At 35.9% G+C, this 18,940-nt stretch overlaps 2 protein-coding genes across 2 annotated transcripts; both read right to left on the bottom strand.

Annotated features, from left to right (window-relative positions):
* Positions 1–411: 411 nt before the first annotated feature.
* On the bottom strand, positions 412–4,246 carry LOC117236481 (hexamerin-like). Its single transcript, XM_033499482.1, has 7 exons — positions 3,808–4,246; positions 2,950–3,283; positions 2,468–2,714; positions 2,020–2,188; positions 1,523–1,839; positions 1,047–1,399; positions 412–953 (listed from the first exon to the last, which is right to left on the bottom strand). Exons 1-7 carry the CDS (start codon positions 4,024–4,026, stop codon positions 526–528), a joined length of 2,067 nt encoding a protein of 688 aa, XP_033355373.1. The 5' UTR covers positions 4,027–4,246; the 3' UTR covers positions 412–525.
* Positions 4,247–10,706: 6,460 nt separating this feature from the next.
* LOC117236483 (hexamerin-like) lies at positions 10,707–15,349 on the bottom strand. The gene is made up of 6 exons (XM_033499483.1): positions 15,078–15,349; positions 14,501–14,834; positions 13,487–13,902; positions 12,830–13,146; positions 12,175–12,530; positions 10,707–11,210 (listed from the first exon to the last, which is right to left on the bottom strand). Exons 1-6 carry the CDS (start codon positions 15,297–15,299, stop codon positions 10,801–10,803), a joined length of 2,055 nt encoding a protein of 684 aa, XP_033355374.1. The 5' UTR covers positions 15,300–15,349; the 3' UTR covers positions 10,707–10,800.
* Between the last annotated feature and the right edge of the window lie 3,591 nt (positions 15,350–18,940).

Below are 18,940 nucleotides of genomic sequence, written 5' to 3'. Positions count from 1 at the left end.
TCTACCTCCCCTCTTTTCTACTCTATTCTATTGCACTACCTTACTTATTCTATCCCTAAAAACTAAAACTAGAAACTACAAATTAGCAACTAATGACTGAAGACTATTGGAACTTTGGTCTTTCATCTCCTTGCTGTGTATCCTTCCTGTCGTTTGCCCTTCTCTTCTCTATTATTGCTTTCAGTTCTGTTAAACCTTCTCCAGTCTCATTTAGCGTTTTTCCTATGTCTGATGATGATAATCAGTTTTAAAAATTGGTGATGTAATTACAAGAAGCAAAATCAGCAGACTAAGCTAATCAACTATTGAACCTTCTATGTATCCATATCAATATTTATTCTTCATAGATAAGACTAACGCTGTTTATACATCGCAATATAGGATAATAAAATAGTGAAATATCCAAGCCAATAATTTTTACATTATTTTATTTCGTCTCTTTCTACATCTCTTTGTCGTTTCCTCTTTAAGGAAATTATTAAGGAGTTATTAAAGAATTAAGATTTACGAACTAACTTAGAAAAACTACATGGAAAGTTTTGTTTCATCGACAGTGTTCAGTTCCTGCTCAGTTCCATGATGAACCAGAACTTCCGTCAGATGCACGTTAGGCACGTTGAAGAGCAGAGAAGTGACAGGCCTGTCCAGAGGGAAGCCCATGGAACGTCCATCGTCGGTCATGTGACCCCATATGGGAGAATTTATTTGGACGGTGACTGACTGGTCGACCGGCGAAATGATGACGAAAAGGTTGTAGGGCATACCGCCCTTTTTACCTCTTGGCAGAAGGAGTCTTTCAGGGAAGCCATAAGGCTGTTCAGAGTACTTGAAAGTTACGCCATCTTCGATGCTATTTACGAGCTTTTTGTAAAGAATGTGGCTGGCGGTCTCGTCAGGAACAACGAAGATGGATTCGTGGCTGCTTCTGTCGATTTTGTTGATTCCAGACTTCACTGTAACACGAATAATCGAACAAACATTAGCGTTGGACGTGAACATTAATATGAATTGATGAATAATAAGAATAATAAAATATATATACGTACGATCAACCATGAATTCATCCATCTGCATGAAGTTCATGTAGCTGTGGACCAAGTCAATTTCATGACCAAATTCATCGTATTTTGGACCAAGGAAAATGCGAACTACACCCGTGGTGGCTTTGTCGCAGTTGACGGTAATATGATAGGTGAATGGTTTGTGATTCAGACGGTATTGACGAGCCTGGATCAAAGTGTTCCTGGCTTCTTTGTAGCCACGAACGGACACTCCGTTGCTGAGCAGGGACTCAAAGTGATCGAAGTAGGTGACGAGTTTGTCTACAGTTACGGATTGAATGGTCACACCAGAGAAGCTCAATTCATCTACGGTGTAACTGGGGACATTTTCCTTGTATCTGGAAGAAGAATCTTTACTTATTGGCTCCTCTATTCTTGGGATATCTTGGAGGAAGATTTGAAAGAGTAACAATGACACATGACAGATGTAACAACGAGATTAAATGAGAGGTAAGACAAACCTGTGGTAATAATTGAGGATAGTCTTGTAGATGCTGTAGAACACGGGATCTCTCAAGCTGGTGGACCAAAGTTCGAGAGCAGATGGTACCACTTGGTTTTTGACGTGCGATTCATAACCAAATCCAAAGATTTTTCTTACGAGCATGTCCAACTGTCCGTAAAATTGCATGTTGATGCTGTCAACGTTACCTTGAACGATGTTACCAAGAACGTTCAATCCGTTTTTTTCGTAGATATTGACACGGTTACCATTGGCGTCCAATACGAAACCGAGATCGATGGCGGTTGAGATCCTAGTGTGCAAGTCCTGAAGCATCTGTAAATAGCGTGCACGTAGAATGGAATTTTCACATTTGATTTTGATTTAATTTGATCGAAAACGATGGGTCGTACGAAAAACTTTTACTTTATATTTTCGAAAAATATATCTTTTCCACCTTCCTGTAATCACCTTCTTCTCGACCGACGATTATTATTGAATGAATACAAAACTTACCTGGACGTATTTTTGCATGTGAAGAGGCACAACAGCACCGGTTTCTCTGTGTGGGAACGGAAGCCCATTGCGGAATTGCATGGTGGGATAGTATCCAGTTACTATGGGGTGGTTTACGCTCACGTAACTAATTTCACCCATGTCGTTACACAGTCTCTCGAGGTAGTATCTGAAAACATGAATTTTAAATAGTGGCCATTAGAAGCGATGTTAATTAGTATTATTTTAAATTTCTATAAAGTAAATGTACATTCGCATGAATGGAACGTCTTCTTACAAATAAATCATTCTGTTACATTTTTATACGAAGGAAATCATATCTTGTAAAAGAAATTGTTTTTCCAAAATTTATACAAATTACTATATTATTCATGTCGTAGGAAAGTGTCAAGACTCGTGTTTCTATTTGAAGTAAATTGAACGCGTAATCGAGCAATTCTTAACATACCTGGTCAACAATTGCTTGTGGCTGAAGAAATAATATTCACCACGGATTTGTGGGGTGTGAAGCATCTCGGAAGACATGAAAGATGGGAAATCGTGGTTGATCATGAAGTAGAAGTTATTCAGGCCAACGTCTTCGGTAAAATAGTTCAATTTCTGTTCAGGTACATCGTGCCTCGTCAAATACCATCCGCTGTAGTTGGCCAAAAGTACGTATTGGTCGACATTGCCCACGGTTTTCTTTTCGTCAACTGTTCAAGTTCAAACAAAAACGTTGCGTAGCAAACAAAACAAGTTTCTAATATTTCAAGAGCATGTTCAACGTAAGATTCAAAATTCAAAAATCATGCATATGAATAACAACTTTTCCATATTCGGCTCAGACTTGAGCTATCTTTTAATGTTAAAAGAATACGCTTGGGTCAAGAATAATCGAAAGAACGAAGCGGGCTTGAAAAAGAAGAAAAGATTATTAACATAGCCAACCTGTGCTGCCCATGGCGATATCGTAAGTTCTTTGCATGACATCGTCGTTGAAGAAAAAGTGTGGAAGCACTTCGTACAATGGCGGCAACTTGATCAATTTGGTGTCATGACGATGGATCACAGCCACGCTTAAAGCGTACGTGTACATTAGCTCGTTTACGTAGAATCTAGCCCAGACAGCGGTGTTATAGAACACGTCGAAGGTTTTGGCACTGTACAAAACACGGAAAAGCGTCACAGCTTGGTGGCGCATCTCAGGGTTCATCACGGTGAACACTTGTCCACGTGGTAGCATTCCATGTTTCAAGAGCTGAATGAACTCCGTCACTGCTTCCTATTATATTATCAATTATATGTTAATCGTTAGCAGCGAGAAGATGATTCTTCCAATTAATAGACAACAGATTTTAATATTTGCTAGTTGAATACCGAACATAAGACTCGATTTTCTGCTTTCGCTGCGTTCAGTTAATAATACTTCTATGCGAAAAGAGTTCTTGGAAACGGAAAGAAACAATTTCTTTCCTTTAACGAGATTTGCGTTTCAATATATGAGAAAAAATGCGTTCAACGCTACAGAAATTATTCTAGATGCTGTAAAACAATATATATTTGCAAGCATATCTATTTGGTTCGCAGTCTACTCGTTACTAATGAAATTTGTAAATGTACAAGGTATATGAACATAAATTGTCGTGCAAAATTTAAAGATATAACGATACGCAACTCATCTGCATCAGAATATTCGTTGTAATTTTTAACATGCAAGACGAATCTCTATTTCTTGAATCCTATTCATAAGGGCATAAGTTTGTATAAAAATCTGCAGTCTATTCACGAGTCAGCCGTATATCCTACCTGGTCGTTGTATTGGACGACGTTCTCCGCGATGTTGAAGGTGCGAGCCTTCTGGTAGAGTTCAGGATGGTATACAGTGGGTTGGTCGACGTGCCAAAACAGTTCGTAGATGTTCTTCTGCTTGGTCAGATAAGTAGTGTCAGCGACCTGGCTGGGCAGTTGGTGCACTGCCTGGGCCAGCAAGCAGAAACTGGCGAAAATTACTAAAGCGGCCTTCATCGTTGAACAGCGGTTGGAGGAGACCGGTCCGGTGATCAGTTTATATACCGGACTCAAAATGTTTGGACTTCGATAAACAAATCTATAATCTGTATCGGGGTCGAATTAGGGTGAGGTCGCGAGGGTAGTGAAAGTAAACGACTTATCACGCGTTCGGTTTCGTGTCGCAATTGCTGATAAAGACAAAGGATGCAATTTGGCTGATTCGATCGGTATATCGGTAGAGTTTCGCAATTCAACAAAAAACTACGGTTCGTTGTGAATTTGAAATTTGGTAAATAGCTGTGGTTAATTTTTAGTTGATGCAGTGGCAGATGAAAGAATGGATAGACTATGAATTTCAGTAACTTTTCTGTTAAAAATTTCTACTAAAAATTGCTTACCATGTTTATAACAGCCGTCTATTCGACGCTACATATTATTTGTACGTTTATTCGTTGCTCTTATTAGACATAAGTCCATTTTGTAAAATTATGCTGTCTTTTCATACTTCTTAGCCTGCAAACTTTCCTTTGTCTGCCACTGTAGGAGGAAGGATCTAGTGTAAATACTTTAATCGCGTTCATGTTCGCTAACGGTTACAGTGCTATAGACGAATTGTTCGTTCGGATATCCTCGTATTTAAGTATTTAGGATACTATTAAGGATATAGTATCGATTCTATTAAGGATATAGTATCAAGTTTTCTAATAAATTTAACTACGGTGATATGAGATATGACAAATGCATGGATAAATATCGTCCTGTCAAACTGAAACCTGAAGAATACATCAAACCAATAATTAAGTTAATAATTAACCAATAATTTTAATAATTAAAAATTAAGAAACTATTTTTTCTAGAAAGAACACGATTACATAAAAATCAGTCTCGGGTTGAAATAAACAACCATTTTTATCGAATATTATCGCAGTCGAGATTGATTCGAAGACCTACGTTAATAAAATATTTTCTGCTCGTTTCTACAAACATTACGTCCACCTAATCGCCCGGCAAACGTTCCGAATCATTTTTTACACGATAACGATTCGATTTTAATTACACAATTTGCAATTAACGAGAATTCTGATTTAAGAATTTTTCGTTCTTCTAGTCGGCATTAGACGTTTTTCATTAAAATAACTATGACAAATAAACAAGAAGAATAATTGCTTGGATAGAAAGTAATAGATAAAAATATTTGAAAATATAGATTCATTACACAGGTATTTAATCATTTCGGATAACAATAGGAAATAAAGATTAATTTTCTTCCAAATAGCCTAACAATAACAATTTCGTTAAATGAAGAAATTGAAAGAAAAGTATAAACGCTAGTGTATTATAAAAGTAAACACTGTTCGATAAAAGAAAAACCATTAAAAAAGGAGGCTGCGTGAGATCACGTTGAAGATCATTTGGAAGTTATCATGTTTTTGCATAATATTTAAAACAGCTTCTTATTACGTTATATCATAATCGAGTTTAGTGACCTATGACACGGTGATGTCAGAGAAATCCTTTCTTATAATATATCTATCACATATTTTCTACTTTTGGCATTTCTTTTATATATTTCTAGTACATATGCATATAATATATATATATACAGGATGATTGGTAACTGGTGGTACAAGCGGAAAGGGGGTGATTCTAGGCGAAAAAAGAAGTCGAAAATATAGAATACAAATTTTTCGTTCGAGGCTTTGTTTTCGAGAAAATCGACTTTGAATTTTCGCTCGGTACGCGTCGTACTTTATCGCGTCTCGTTGTAACGGATCTCACTGTAGATCGTTGTCTCACCAGTTACCAACCACCCTGTATATATATATATGTTTTCCTATCACTATTACTCTCAAATACCTTTGTAATAGTCTGTAAATTAACGACAAGTTTATATATACAGTTTGTATATAATTACAAGTAGCATTTGCTACCTTCTCTGCGGCATTGACAGATTGTAAATTTAAATTATCCGCTAATTAGCTGTCTTAGATCGGTTTGCGAGTGGCTTGGCGAATGATAGAGCGAGAACCGATACCACGGCGCTGTTAAAAATCGTAGAAGCGAATGAACTTTCTGTGTGTCGAATGTGAACGAACTTCTTACATGTTAAGTTGCGTCTGAAGTATGTTTAAGATACGTTAAGTTTATAGTGCAAGACTATGCGTGAGACATTGTTATAAAAGATGGTCCAGCTAAATGATATCGAAATGACGAATATGTTATTTATTTTGTGGCGCGAAAAAGGTTCTCGAAACGAAATTCACGCTATTTAAAGGGAATTTCGATATTTCTTCGCGGTAATTTTTTTTTACGAAATTCGAGGGTCGTGGATATTTTATTAAATGAAACTCTATTTTTCCACCAATTGTACGATAAGAATTATTCACAATGTGAATTAAACTGGTAATACGTTGCGATAGCTATGTGAGCAAAATCTAAGAAAAGCAGTTTCGCGTGGATTTTAGCCATATGCAGTTATCTATCTATTAATTAATATCGTATATAATTTATGGATCTATAGATTTTAAAGTAGTAAAAACGCGATAACGTCGTAACAAGTTATGAATCCTAATATTTTATCGACAGGAGACGCGAATTCGCGTCTTACATACTTGATACTCTATCCTATAAAAACGTTAACTACTGTTGAATAAAACAGTAAAGAGAGCAATGAATGGTATACATAAAATGTTACGAATGTGATTTTACATTACATACTTGAATAATACGAAACTGTTATCAATATATTAGATATAATACTGGGAAGTTCGTTTCGATTTTTAAGGAATTTAATAAAATAATAAATTCTAAGTCCTTGAGCATATCGCACTAAAAAACGTTACTAGAAGTATCTTTAAACATGCTCATTGATTTTTAATAAAATATCACATTCGTCAAATGCTGGTGGGAAAGGTTGATTGGAATTTTTAAGAAATTTCGTCGACACGAAAAATCACATTGCAAAATTTTTCGCCAAGAAACCTGGAACGTTCCTGAACGATAGTCGCGCGAAAGATGAAACAAAGTATCAGTTATGTAATTCAATAAATGTATATCGAATCGAAGTGTAAATCAGAACGAACATTCCGAGCGACCTTTTCAATTTTTTCGATGACTCAAAAAATACAATTTGGAGTGTTGGTTTTTTCGCTTTCAAAGTGTTCAGAATCTTGTATAATAGCTTTCGGCGTGCTCGTATGTACAACGTCTGGGCTTCTTAATGACAGGGATAGCGAACGTAAGAGAAATAAATGAAACAAAGGGAATCTTGCGTATCTGGTCGAAATGCATATTCCCATAAATGCGTATTCCCTGCGATCGCAAGTATAAAAATAATAATTTGCAATGTTGAAAAATATTGCATCATTCGTTTTATGTAGTACGTTGAGTTAGGAGTAGATCTAGAGCAGTTTCAGTTTGTTGTTTGCAGAGTGAACGTTATAATTGTTGACTTTGTGCCAGCGGCGAAATAAGAGTAAAACTTAAGAGTCTCGAAACCGACTTATTCTTAAAGGTTAAGTAGGTTTGAAAAGCATCAGGATCAGGATGTAAAAACGAATGTTTAAACCGCTATGGTTCTTAAGTTTGGGTGCTGTGAAATTTCTTAAGTATTAGGCTGTTCCAATGGTTTCTTTCGTTTTACAAGGAAATAATAGATGCACAACATTTATTTTATTTGTAGCAATAGAATAAAATGAATCGTACGGAATTCGATAAAATAATATAAAACAAAAAATGTTGTGCATTTGTTATTTCCTCATAAAATGAAAGAAACTTTTCGGACAAGCTAATAGATCGGTAAAATGTTAAAGTTATGTGTATTCGTAGGAAGAGGTGATGAAAGTGCGTTAAAAGTGCGTTCTATGTCTGTGCTTGGAGACAGAAGATTGAAAATGATAGCAGACGCGGCGAACACGATGCAGATGTTGGAGAGAAAAAAAGTGCGAAGATGTGATTCGCGAACTTATTGGCTGATCAAAGTACGTATACAGTGGCTCACGAAAGTATTCGAGCACACACACACACACACACATATAAACTACAAACTTTATATGTATACATATATTATCCAGAAACATTAAAATTAAAGTTCATTAGCACCGTATCACGAGAGGCGACTACGTGATTATATTGATAAAACTTGAAAGGCATCTGAAAATGTATGTAAAAGTTACGAGATATTCACTGGAAGCATACTTTTCGCAAAGATATCCGTATAGTATTTGAATGGTAAATTATTCGCTATATTAAGGGGAGGGGGCTAAGGTTAATTCGTACAAAAATAAGGCATGTTTTTGTGAATTATTTGTGATGACACAGTTAAAATCTCTTTATTAAAACGAATAGTAGATTAAAGTATGACATTCGAAGAATATTGTATAAAATTTTCACGGAGAAATATTAAAAAATACGGTAATGACAGCAATTATTTGGACGTGTCTCGGAAAAAAGGTAGACTTGCGGTGCCCCTGATAACTGGGTGCTGGATCATCTAAAATAAAAAAATCAAAGTTCATTCGTTAGGTAACAGTTTTCCCCGGGTAACGCTGGGAGGGTTTTTCGAAATTTCAATTTTTCACTTTTTTGGAACACTTTTTTGGAAATTTTCGCAAAATCGGCTAATTTTCCCTTCAAAGTGTTCCAAAAAAGTGGAAAATTGAAATTTCGGAAAACCCTCCCAGTGTTACCTGGGGAAAACTGTTACCTAACAAATGAACTTTGATTTTTTGATTTCAGATGATCCAGCACCCAGTTATCAGGGGCACCGAAATTCTACTTTTTTTCCGAGACACGTCGGAATAATCGCTGCTATTGCCGTATTTTTTAATATTTCTCCGTGAAAATTTTATACAATATTCTTCGAATGTCATACTTTAATCTACTATTCGTTTTAATAAAGAGATTTTAACTGTGTCGTCACAAATAATTCACAAAAACACGCCTTATTTTTGTACGAATTAACCTTAGCCCCCCTTAATAAGCCACGATATTCAGCGAGGCACTAGTTGTATGTTTCAAATTATTATTCATATTGTATGCTAATTTTCCTCCAGGTGTTTGCGATAAATGTCTCGTAACTTTCACGTTTATTTACGAATTGGTTTCAAATTTTATTATTACATCTAATCACGATAGTTGTGCCTCATTGCAGGACTAACGAAATTTCAAAAAGTCCCCTTTAATGCACGTAACACAGTAATACAAATTTTTTACGTAGGTGTTCGAATATTTTCATCGAGACCAATCCAAGATTCATGGAGCTGGAAAGCTACTAATAAAATGTATGCAATAATTGGCTCATTGTACTTACCAGATATTCGATCTTCGACTATAATTCGTATAAATCTTGTATTTTCTATTGTTGTTCCCAGTTGTTCCACGTTTGTTCTACGTTGTTCCAAAGTAAATAATGAATTATTTCAAAAGATCTTGGAAGCAACCGCAAAAGGTTGCACTGTTCACCCGCCCTGCATTTTTTAAAAATCGAACGTATTTTACATATTTTACATTAGAAGATGTCCCTCAACGTGTTCAATGGTTTTAGCTGTTCTAGACATTGTTCCAAAATATCGTTTCAATATCATACTTAGTTTAGGAAAAAATTAGCCAACGCTAACATCCGTAACACAATGGATATTTCTCTTTATTTTAACAACAATAATGTACAGGCAAAGGGTTCTTCTTTTGGAACACGTACTTACATCCCTAGAACAACTCGGAATAAAAATTTGAACACAAACACAATGCTGACTTTACTCTCGCCTCGACAACTTCCATTCTCGGGAAAGTTGATAAAAAATCGTCAACGAGGGACTGAAACATTTCGTCGACTGAAACTGTCGTTGAAATTGAATTCTTCCAACAAAAGGAAAATTATACAGAATCGTAGACGGTAAACGGGATTGCTGTAAATCTTACTTTAACTGTTGTCGTACTTGTAGCTATTTAAGAACGATAGCTGAGAAAAATAACTTTGAGCGAATGGAAGATTTATAGGTACTCGTAAAGTTCCAAACTTGTTCGACCAGTGTTTAAATTCTACTTAACACTTTACCGACCGATAGCCGATTAATCGGTTTTCTGTCACCGGCGCTTACCAACCGATAGCCTATTAATCGGCTTTTTGCCGCCAACGATCTTCCTCGTTATTTGAGCAGTAATTTGTTATTTAGTACTAAGGTACCTTGCTCGGTTGCGTCAGTTGCGTTGCTTTGAAAGCTCCCATAGTTTTATATTAATTTGAAAAACGTACCGTTCGCAATGAACAAAAAGAATGATATTGGAGAATCTAAACCGAAACAGAGCCGGCGCTAGGGAGAATCTGCGCCTGAGATGCCGGTCGGACGTGCGTATGCTGTTGAATCGTTAGCGGTCGGTAAAGTGTTAAGAATACCTTCTTTATCTGCAAGTATCCGTATAGGGTTCGGATATGTCGCGTTTAGCTTCTGCTGGAGGTTTCGAATTCATTCGACGAACGTTCGAACCTGTTTGCGACTACTTGAGGACATCGTTAACGATCACGCTAATACAAGAAACGAACACATGAATATATAACGTACGAGGAGACCGATAAAGTTAGAAGGCATAACACTAAGGAATTATTTGATTAATTTTGGAATGATCTTATGAAGAAAGCTGTTGATACAACGTGTATAATAGAAGGCCAATACGTAAACAGAAATATAATACAAAAGTTCGTTTCATTCAGAATTGTTTATTCGAAGAATCTTTTGCAAGATCGTTAACAATCGATAAAGGGAAAACACTGTTTATAAAAATCTCATCGGTTTAGTAATTCATCCTTTCTTTTTCGTAAGGACGATTGTAAATGTACACGTCCTTGAAGAACATGTTAGGAATGGTGTAGTTCCATGCGAACATGGGTCTGTCCAATGGGAATCCGAATGGCATGTTGTCGAACATCATTTTTCCATACAGAGGCATTTCGTACGAGTTCATGCTGTTTTCTTCCAACGAGCTCAGGAAGAAGAACATCTTGTACCTTAAACCTTCTGGTTTACCACGTGGCAGAGTGAAGCGTTCTGGGAAACCGAACATCCTTTCGGAGTACGTGAACGGCTCGCTTCCACTGATTGCCTTGTTCAGTTTGTCGTAGTATATGTCACTTGACATCATGCCAGGTGCAGTGGTGAGGGACTCCGAGCTGCGACGTTCGATGCTGTTGCTTCCAGAATGGACTGTGAGAGTAAACAGAAGGCTCGATTGAACATCGATCTTTAATTTTCTAATAGTAATAATAATAATGAAGGTAGAAAACAGCTTGTTTCATCGCGAGCTGTCTTCTCGCATCGATCAAGAACTAAAGAGGTTCTTTAAGCTTGATTGATCAAGTTAGCTGTTTTTGACGAGTATACTCGTCATGAAGAAATTGCAATATTTTGTGTTACGACGAGTCCTACCAGTAACAAAATTAAAAAACAGTCATTTCGTTACAACTTGATTCTATATCGTGACAGCTACGCAGACTCTGTGTTGGACGAGTATACTCGTCATCGCTTACTTTTTGCGATACGTTTGTGGCGGATCGGTATCAATAGGACGCCGACAGGTCGAGGCATCAACGCGGGTACCAACCGCCAACACCAGAGGGCTACGACGACAACGAGTCTATCTCGCTAGCGGTCGAATATACGGGCGAATGATACAAATACCGCACCTAGCGAGACTCTCTCTATGTGTAAGACAGGGACTACCGGGCATAACCTTAATGACGAGTCCACCGGTAGTCCCGGGACGAAACGCAAACCTCTCTTTTCATCTAGCAGCGATTCATCCGCGACACGTTTTAGGCTCACGCTTTCCAAAGAGGGTCGCAACAGCTAACTGGTTAACACTAACATTACCAAGCCCGGTCAAATGACCGGCTTCAAAATTTAATTTAAAATTGTACATTGGTCGTTATTTCCTTTGTTCATCTAACTTTCTGCAAGTTCTTACATTAACGAAAATCGAGAAATTGATTAACCAGATAATATAAAGAATTTATATTAAGTTAGAAGAAGAAAAGAAGTAACGATGAATGTACGACTTTAAATAAATTTTGAAATTTGACCGGGACTGATAAGATTAGCGTTAAATAGCATATTGGATAATATATTATTCGTACGGAGAATAATAAAGAAAAATAAACAAGATACTAACGGTTCACGGCGAATCTGTCCATTTCCACGAAGTAGTAATGGTACTTCTGTAAGTAGATCATATCCTGTTGCACCTCGTCGAAGGCTGGCCCAAGGAAGATTCTCAGCATTCCCTTCATTTCTTTGTCGGAATTGATGTTGATTTTGTAGGTGAACGGCTGGTAGTTGAGGCAAGCGCGTCGTGCCTTCAGACGAAGGTACATTCCACCCTTGAAGCTATCCACTGATACTGCATTGCTGATCAGAGTGTCGCAGGTGTCGAAGTACGTGTTCAGTTTGTCGATATTCACGGATTCGAATTTCACACCTGGCACTTGCAGTTCGCTCTGAGAGTACTGAGGCTGGAATTTCTTGTATCTGCGCGAACATAACGCGTAACAATTAGCAAGAGGTAGAAAATACATAAAACTTTTCAAATTATTGTAACGAGTAGTTGAGATTAATTATAATTGCAGATATTTATGCGATTATTATCTAATAAGACGTATTTGAACCGAATCTTACGAAAGATACTGATAAATTGATTGAAAAGTTTGTTGCAGGATAGCAAAAATTAGCTCTTCGTCGAGACTTCTGCTTGTAACGATACGAATACGTTAATAACGATCTGATGTCGTTCACATATCTTTCTGACATCTTCTAAACAGCCAACATACCTGAAGAAGTAAGTCATGATCTTTTTGTAAAGCATATAGAATGCCGGATCTCTCATGCTGGTACAGTAGGATTGCAGGACGCTGGGGATCACCTTGTTCTTGTTGTAGAAGTCGAAGTTGAAGCCAAGGATGTCGCGTGCAAGTGCGTCGTACATGCCGTAGAATCTGGTGTTGCAAGAGTCTACATTCCCTTCTATCACGTTGCCGAGTATGTTCAAACCTTCCGATGTGTAGATGTCTACCTTCTTTCCATATTGGTCTATCAGATAGCCAGAGTCGATGGCGTCCATTATACGCAACTCCAGGGCATTGATTTCCTGGAAAATCGAACGTGCACTTTGAATTTTCATTTTACTCTTCGTATCAGACATCACGATCGTTATTTTTGGAAGATTCAACGTATACTTTGAATTTTCTTCTTTGTTACTTATATCGGCCGTTGTTGGCATGTTTTGCCCCTGCTAATAATTCTTGCAAAGTAAATAATTTGCCTTTTATCGACGATGGCTTTGTGAATTATATTATTGAAATTTTTTCAGTTTAAACTGAAGGTTGTCAGGTTTTAAGTAAGTACTAGCTGTTTTTCTTGGAATTAACTTAGTCCTAAAGAAGCAAACTTTTAAGCTTGTTGTTATTCAGATAAAATGTAATACTCACCTTAAGATACTTGTATTTATAATAGGGTAGAGCCGAATATCTGTCTCTTTGTGGGAAGGGTATGCCATTGGGGTACATCATCGTGGAGAAGTATCCAGGGTAGATTGACTTGTTCCAGTCGAAGTCCTCTATCTTACCAAGGTCGTTTGACATTCGTTCAAGGAAGTACCTAGCCAATAATTGCTGGTGGATGAAATAATAAAATTGTCCACGTATCTCTTTAGGCATGTTGTATTTGCTGCTGGACATCCAGAAGGGGAATATCTGTCGGATGTAGTAGTAATACGCGTTTATTCCGATATCCTCCATGAAGTAGTCGAGTTTATATTCGTCGTCCATGTATGGCATCATGTAACTGCTCGAGTAGTTGGCGGTCACTACGTAAGTTTCGATGTTGCCCATTCCGGCACCAGTTCCTGAAAGAAGAAGGTTGACTTTATTTATTTCAAATCGAAGGATGGGGACTTTTCCAAGACTTTCCGCTATTAGAATCTTTATAAAAAATGTCCTTTGTTCCCTGTTCTATATTTTGTAGATTCTCGTTTAGGAGAAAACAGGGTCTGAATATGTTATTTGAAAAATAGATTGCTACTCACGTATTAGACGAATCATTTGAAATTCAATTTCAGATTGCTATTGTGGCGGATCGGTATCAACAGGACGCCGACAGGTCGAGGCATCAACGCGGCGCAACACCTCCCGGGCGATCCGCTGGTACCAACCGCCAACACTAGAGGGCTACGACGACAACGAGTCTGTCTAACTCGCTAGCGGTCGAATATACGAGCGATTGATACAAATACCGCACCTAGCGAGACTCCCTCGACGTCTAAGGCAGGGACTACCGGGTGTAGCCTTACTGACGAGTCCACCGGTAGTCCCGGGGCGAAACGCACGACTCTCTTTTCATCCGCCACACTATTTTCAACTACTCTATCTAACTACTCTATATGTAACTAGTAATATGTAACATTTACTCTATAACTATACTGTAAAATAGAAAGGTATAGCTACCTTGAGACATCTTCAAGTACTGTGCTTCTTGTATCACGCTTGAATCGAAGAAATAGTTAGGGTAGATCTCGTAGATCGCTGGCAGTCTCATGTATTTGCAGTCGCTTCTGTAGAACACGGCAACGGAGAACGCCGTAGTGAACATGTCGCTGTTCATGTGAAGTCGGGCCCAACAAGCAGTTTTGTAGAACGTTTGGAAGTCCTTGGCGTTGTAGAACAACTCGAACAGCATTCTCATTTCGTACATGTGCTCGGTGTTGAATGGTGTGAAGATGGCATCACGGACAAGGAACATTCCTTGCTTGTACCACCAAAAGAACTTTTGTACGACATTCTGAAACAAGTAGATGCAAGATATATATAATGTTCAAAAATTAGGATATATTGTAACAATAATTATTACTACGATACGTCCATCGTAGTAGAAATTAACGCATCATGATCGATTGTCATTTTAATCGAATGTTGTTAAATTATAATGGTTAAACGTTCGGGATCGATTCGATGAAATGGTAACAGGTATAACTCATCGAATAATTATAGCTACGGTCATGAAACCGTGAACATGGAGAATCACCTTGTCTTTGTACATGTCCATATTTGTTTCCATGTTGTAGTTCCTTCCTATGTCATACCATTCAGCATCGCTTAGGTCTGCCTGTCTAACGTACAGCAACAGATCGAAGATCTTCTTCTGCTTATGGAGGAAGTCCATGTCGGCGGTGCGACTTCCGGAGAACGATATGCTGTGCGCTACGCAAATAGCGACTAGCGCCGCTAGCAAAGTCAACTTGAACATCCCTGCGATGAAAATTCGGCTACACCCTGGATTCAGTTGGTCGCTGTGTACCGGTTGACGATCCACCGCGTGCTTTTATACTTATTCGGAATACAATAATCACGCTGAACCTCTGACCCACATCATGCTCACGGAGATACTGTGTGTCATCAATATTCCTGTATATTTGTACGGTTGATTATTAACAGGCACATCCGTCGAAAGGAAAAGATTCGACATAGGATTGTGCGCCAATACGATTTCCATACGTTTGAAACTGGCACGTGCAATCGTATAGCGATCAGTTTACGTCTACTTGAAATATTTCGATTCCTAGTAGGATACAGTCGATTATCTTCGTATTTTATTTCTGGGAAAAATTTTGTAATCCGTGAGTCGGCTCGAGATGCACGGAGTTAATCTTGTTGCGATCTTTAAGCTTCTACCAATACGTTACAAACATTCTTGTTAATTTTCTATGAAATTCATTACTATTGATTATTATTACGTATTTATACGATGCATTATTTATGTTATTTATCTTATTACTTGTTTCTAGTGGCTGATTTAAACCTGTGGCAGCCTGAAGTCATCGTACCGATCACGTCGATCATAATCGATGTTTAAACCAATAGAAGATCAATATTTAAAGATCCTTGGCTAATCTACCAAATTTTAATATTCACCTAGACGGTGAATATCAATTTCACGAGTAGTAATTAAAATACTCGCGATGCAATGACCAATTGAATACTGCCTTCGACACTCCCCTGGTAAGCGTGTCTCGTTGCAGGACCTAATTATATTTCACGCATTTAAAAAAACGCAAGAATCGTCCGAAGAATGTTTCAGAATGAGCCCATTGGATATTCAATTGACATTTCGAATATTCTAATGACTTGATGTTGATTCAACGAACATCGTTTTGGCCAAGCTAGAACTTTATCCCAGTCTGTGTATTTTATGTAATCCTGATAGTCGTTTAGTAATCTAAAAAGATGACAAGCACTTTTGGGAGCCTCGTTATAGTATTATTAGAGTCAAGGTAAATACATTTATTTCTTATTATTATTCGTTATGTATTCCTGTCTACTTTTTTATTAAGCACTGTTAATGGAAACAGTTATTAATCATCTGTGTTCTACTTTCTGTTTCTTTCTAATTAAATCGTAGAACGTTTCAGTCACTCTATTGTGAATTTTTCAGACTGCCCCACTACCTTAGCTAACGTAAAGAGAGTTATTTGAATGGAAAATTCTTCTATGATCTGGCAGAGAGTATGTTCCTCCATGTATGTTTAACATTATATCCTTCTCTTCAATAGAACAATAAACGCTTCGAAATTGAAGTATAAATTTGTAATCAAATCATTCGAACGTATATTATATAATTCACGATATTTAATGAATAAATAATTTTTTCTTTCTTTCGTTATTTGCAGCTACATCAATGAAGCAATATTACGATTATTTAGGGCGTTTTACTTAATTCAGTAATTCTTATATTGATCCGCAATCTTTTAAATTATTCTCTATGCTGGCTTTTATACTGAATTATTTTCTATACGCAGAATATATCTCTGTCGTTTCTTAAATCGAAGTATGAATTTCTAATCTGATCAAGTGTATCAATCAAATGTATATTATACGTGTAGCTTAAGATATCAAGTAAAAGTACGCCGAGGACTGACAAATTTCCTTACACGAACGAACGTAAGACGATCTAAGCGATAAAAGGGATACAATGATCCTCGGAACCAATGACACAGGTCCATAGAAATTTGTTAAATTACTTCTATTAACTATAGAAACAAAATATATATCAATAACGTGGAAAGTAATTAAAACGGATTGGCGTATCTGTTTCTCACATTTCTGTCGGTTTTTTTATCTCAATAATATTCAATGTCGCAAACGAATATGTAATTCACGGGTCAATGAATAAGTAAATAACATTTGTCTCTTAATTGCAGAGCGTGACGTGGATTAAAGGCAAAATACGAGCACGAGAAGTGTTATTGTTTGAATAGATTAATGTGAGAATAACAGGCATATGGAAAAACACTAAAGTTAATGGAATGGATTTCACAGACTTTTACGGAACGGTATGTTGAATGTAAAGAAAGAAGGAAAAAATAATTATATTTGTCGCTTGATTTCTGTTTTTTTGTAAACGAAATAGAATTATACTATTTTCGAAAGTTTATTAATTAATATGGTGGCCATATGATAAAAATGTTATAGTATTGTTTGGGTTAAGAATAATGTTGAAATAGGATTTATCAGAAGTCAAACATTTATTCGTACATAATCTTGTAAATGGCAAAATAAGATTGTGTAATAAATAAAAGAAGAGGGAAGATAAAATGAGAATATTTTTCTGTAAGACTTATACTACAATAACATTATTTATATTTGTATTATTATTGTATAATATTATCTGTTTTTATTATTCATGTTTTAATATTAAGAAAATATATTAACGAAAATTATGCTTAACTTGATGCTTTTCGTTGATTTATTTTGTTAATATTAAATTATGGATAGTACGAATAAATAATATTATGAATATTATCATATTTACAGAAAATATTAGAATATAATTAATTAAACATCTATTATTAGACAGCGTTTAATTATTTTTGCAAAAATATCAAATACTGTACTATTTCTAGTAAGAAATAAGGAGAAGATAAAGATAAACATTTTTCTTAATAATCATCTATAAGATTATTAGTTAATTCTTTAATTTCATTATTCCATTATTTTGGACATACTTTCGTTAAAATAAAAATACGTTCGTAGAATAAATAAAATACACATAGGTGTATAATTTCGTTATTAATTTAATTGATAAATATGGTGCATAAGGTCAATGTCTTGAACATTCGATTCAAGGGAAAATTTCGTACACCTTATCTGCTGCACTGATAAGTAATGAAATTATACATACATACATACTTTTATTTCAAGTCGGTAACTAAAGCAACAATTCTACAATTATGTTATAATGCAAACTTATAATACTAACCGACATTTATAAATTGTATATTGAATTGTAATATGTGAAACGTTAGATTTTGTTATATTAATTTTGTTGTAGTACATATGAAAATTTAATGTTTATAAATATCACATTTTTATTTAATGTGTAACTAAATTCAGTTTGTTTACAGCAAAAATGTTATCTATTTATTTTATTAGTCATTTTGAATACATAAATATACTTCTTTAAAAATCGAAAATAGTAAGATTTATATATGAACATATTAATTTGGTAAAGGTAAGGTAATAAATCATAATACAGAGCATATAATACAAAATTAATATACTATGATTCATTATTACTATTATTACTACCATTACTGTTATAATGGTGATTAAATATATAGATTTTTATGTTTTTTTATTAAATATTGCTTCAAAACTATGTGCTGAATATTTTCCAAATAAGAATATAGGAGCAAAATTATTTTCTATCTCTTATAAAATTGAACTATATTTGAAATAAATTTCATTATATAAACCTTAATCTATAAATAAATGGAATATTTTCTTGAATTTATTTCAGTATCAAAAACCTTTACCTCAAGAACTATATAGTTTCTAATTCGAAACTAAGTAACGATTTTATACATTAAAATTACAAGATATTTTATTTAA

Source organism: Bombus vosnesenskii, unplaced genomic scaffold (genome assembly GCF_011952255.1).
Source record: "Bombus vosnesenskii isolate JDL3184/JDL3185 unplaced genomic scaffold, Bvos_JDL3184-5_v1.1 scf7180000013349, whole genome shotgun sequence".
Classification (NCBI taxonomy): domain Eukaryota; kingdom Metazoa; phylum Arthropoda; class Insecta; order Hymenoptera; family Apidae; genus Bombus; species Bombus vosnesenskii.
Note: the sequence above shows the minus strand (reverse complement) of the source record. Positions and strands in the feature narration are given on the sequence as shown.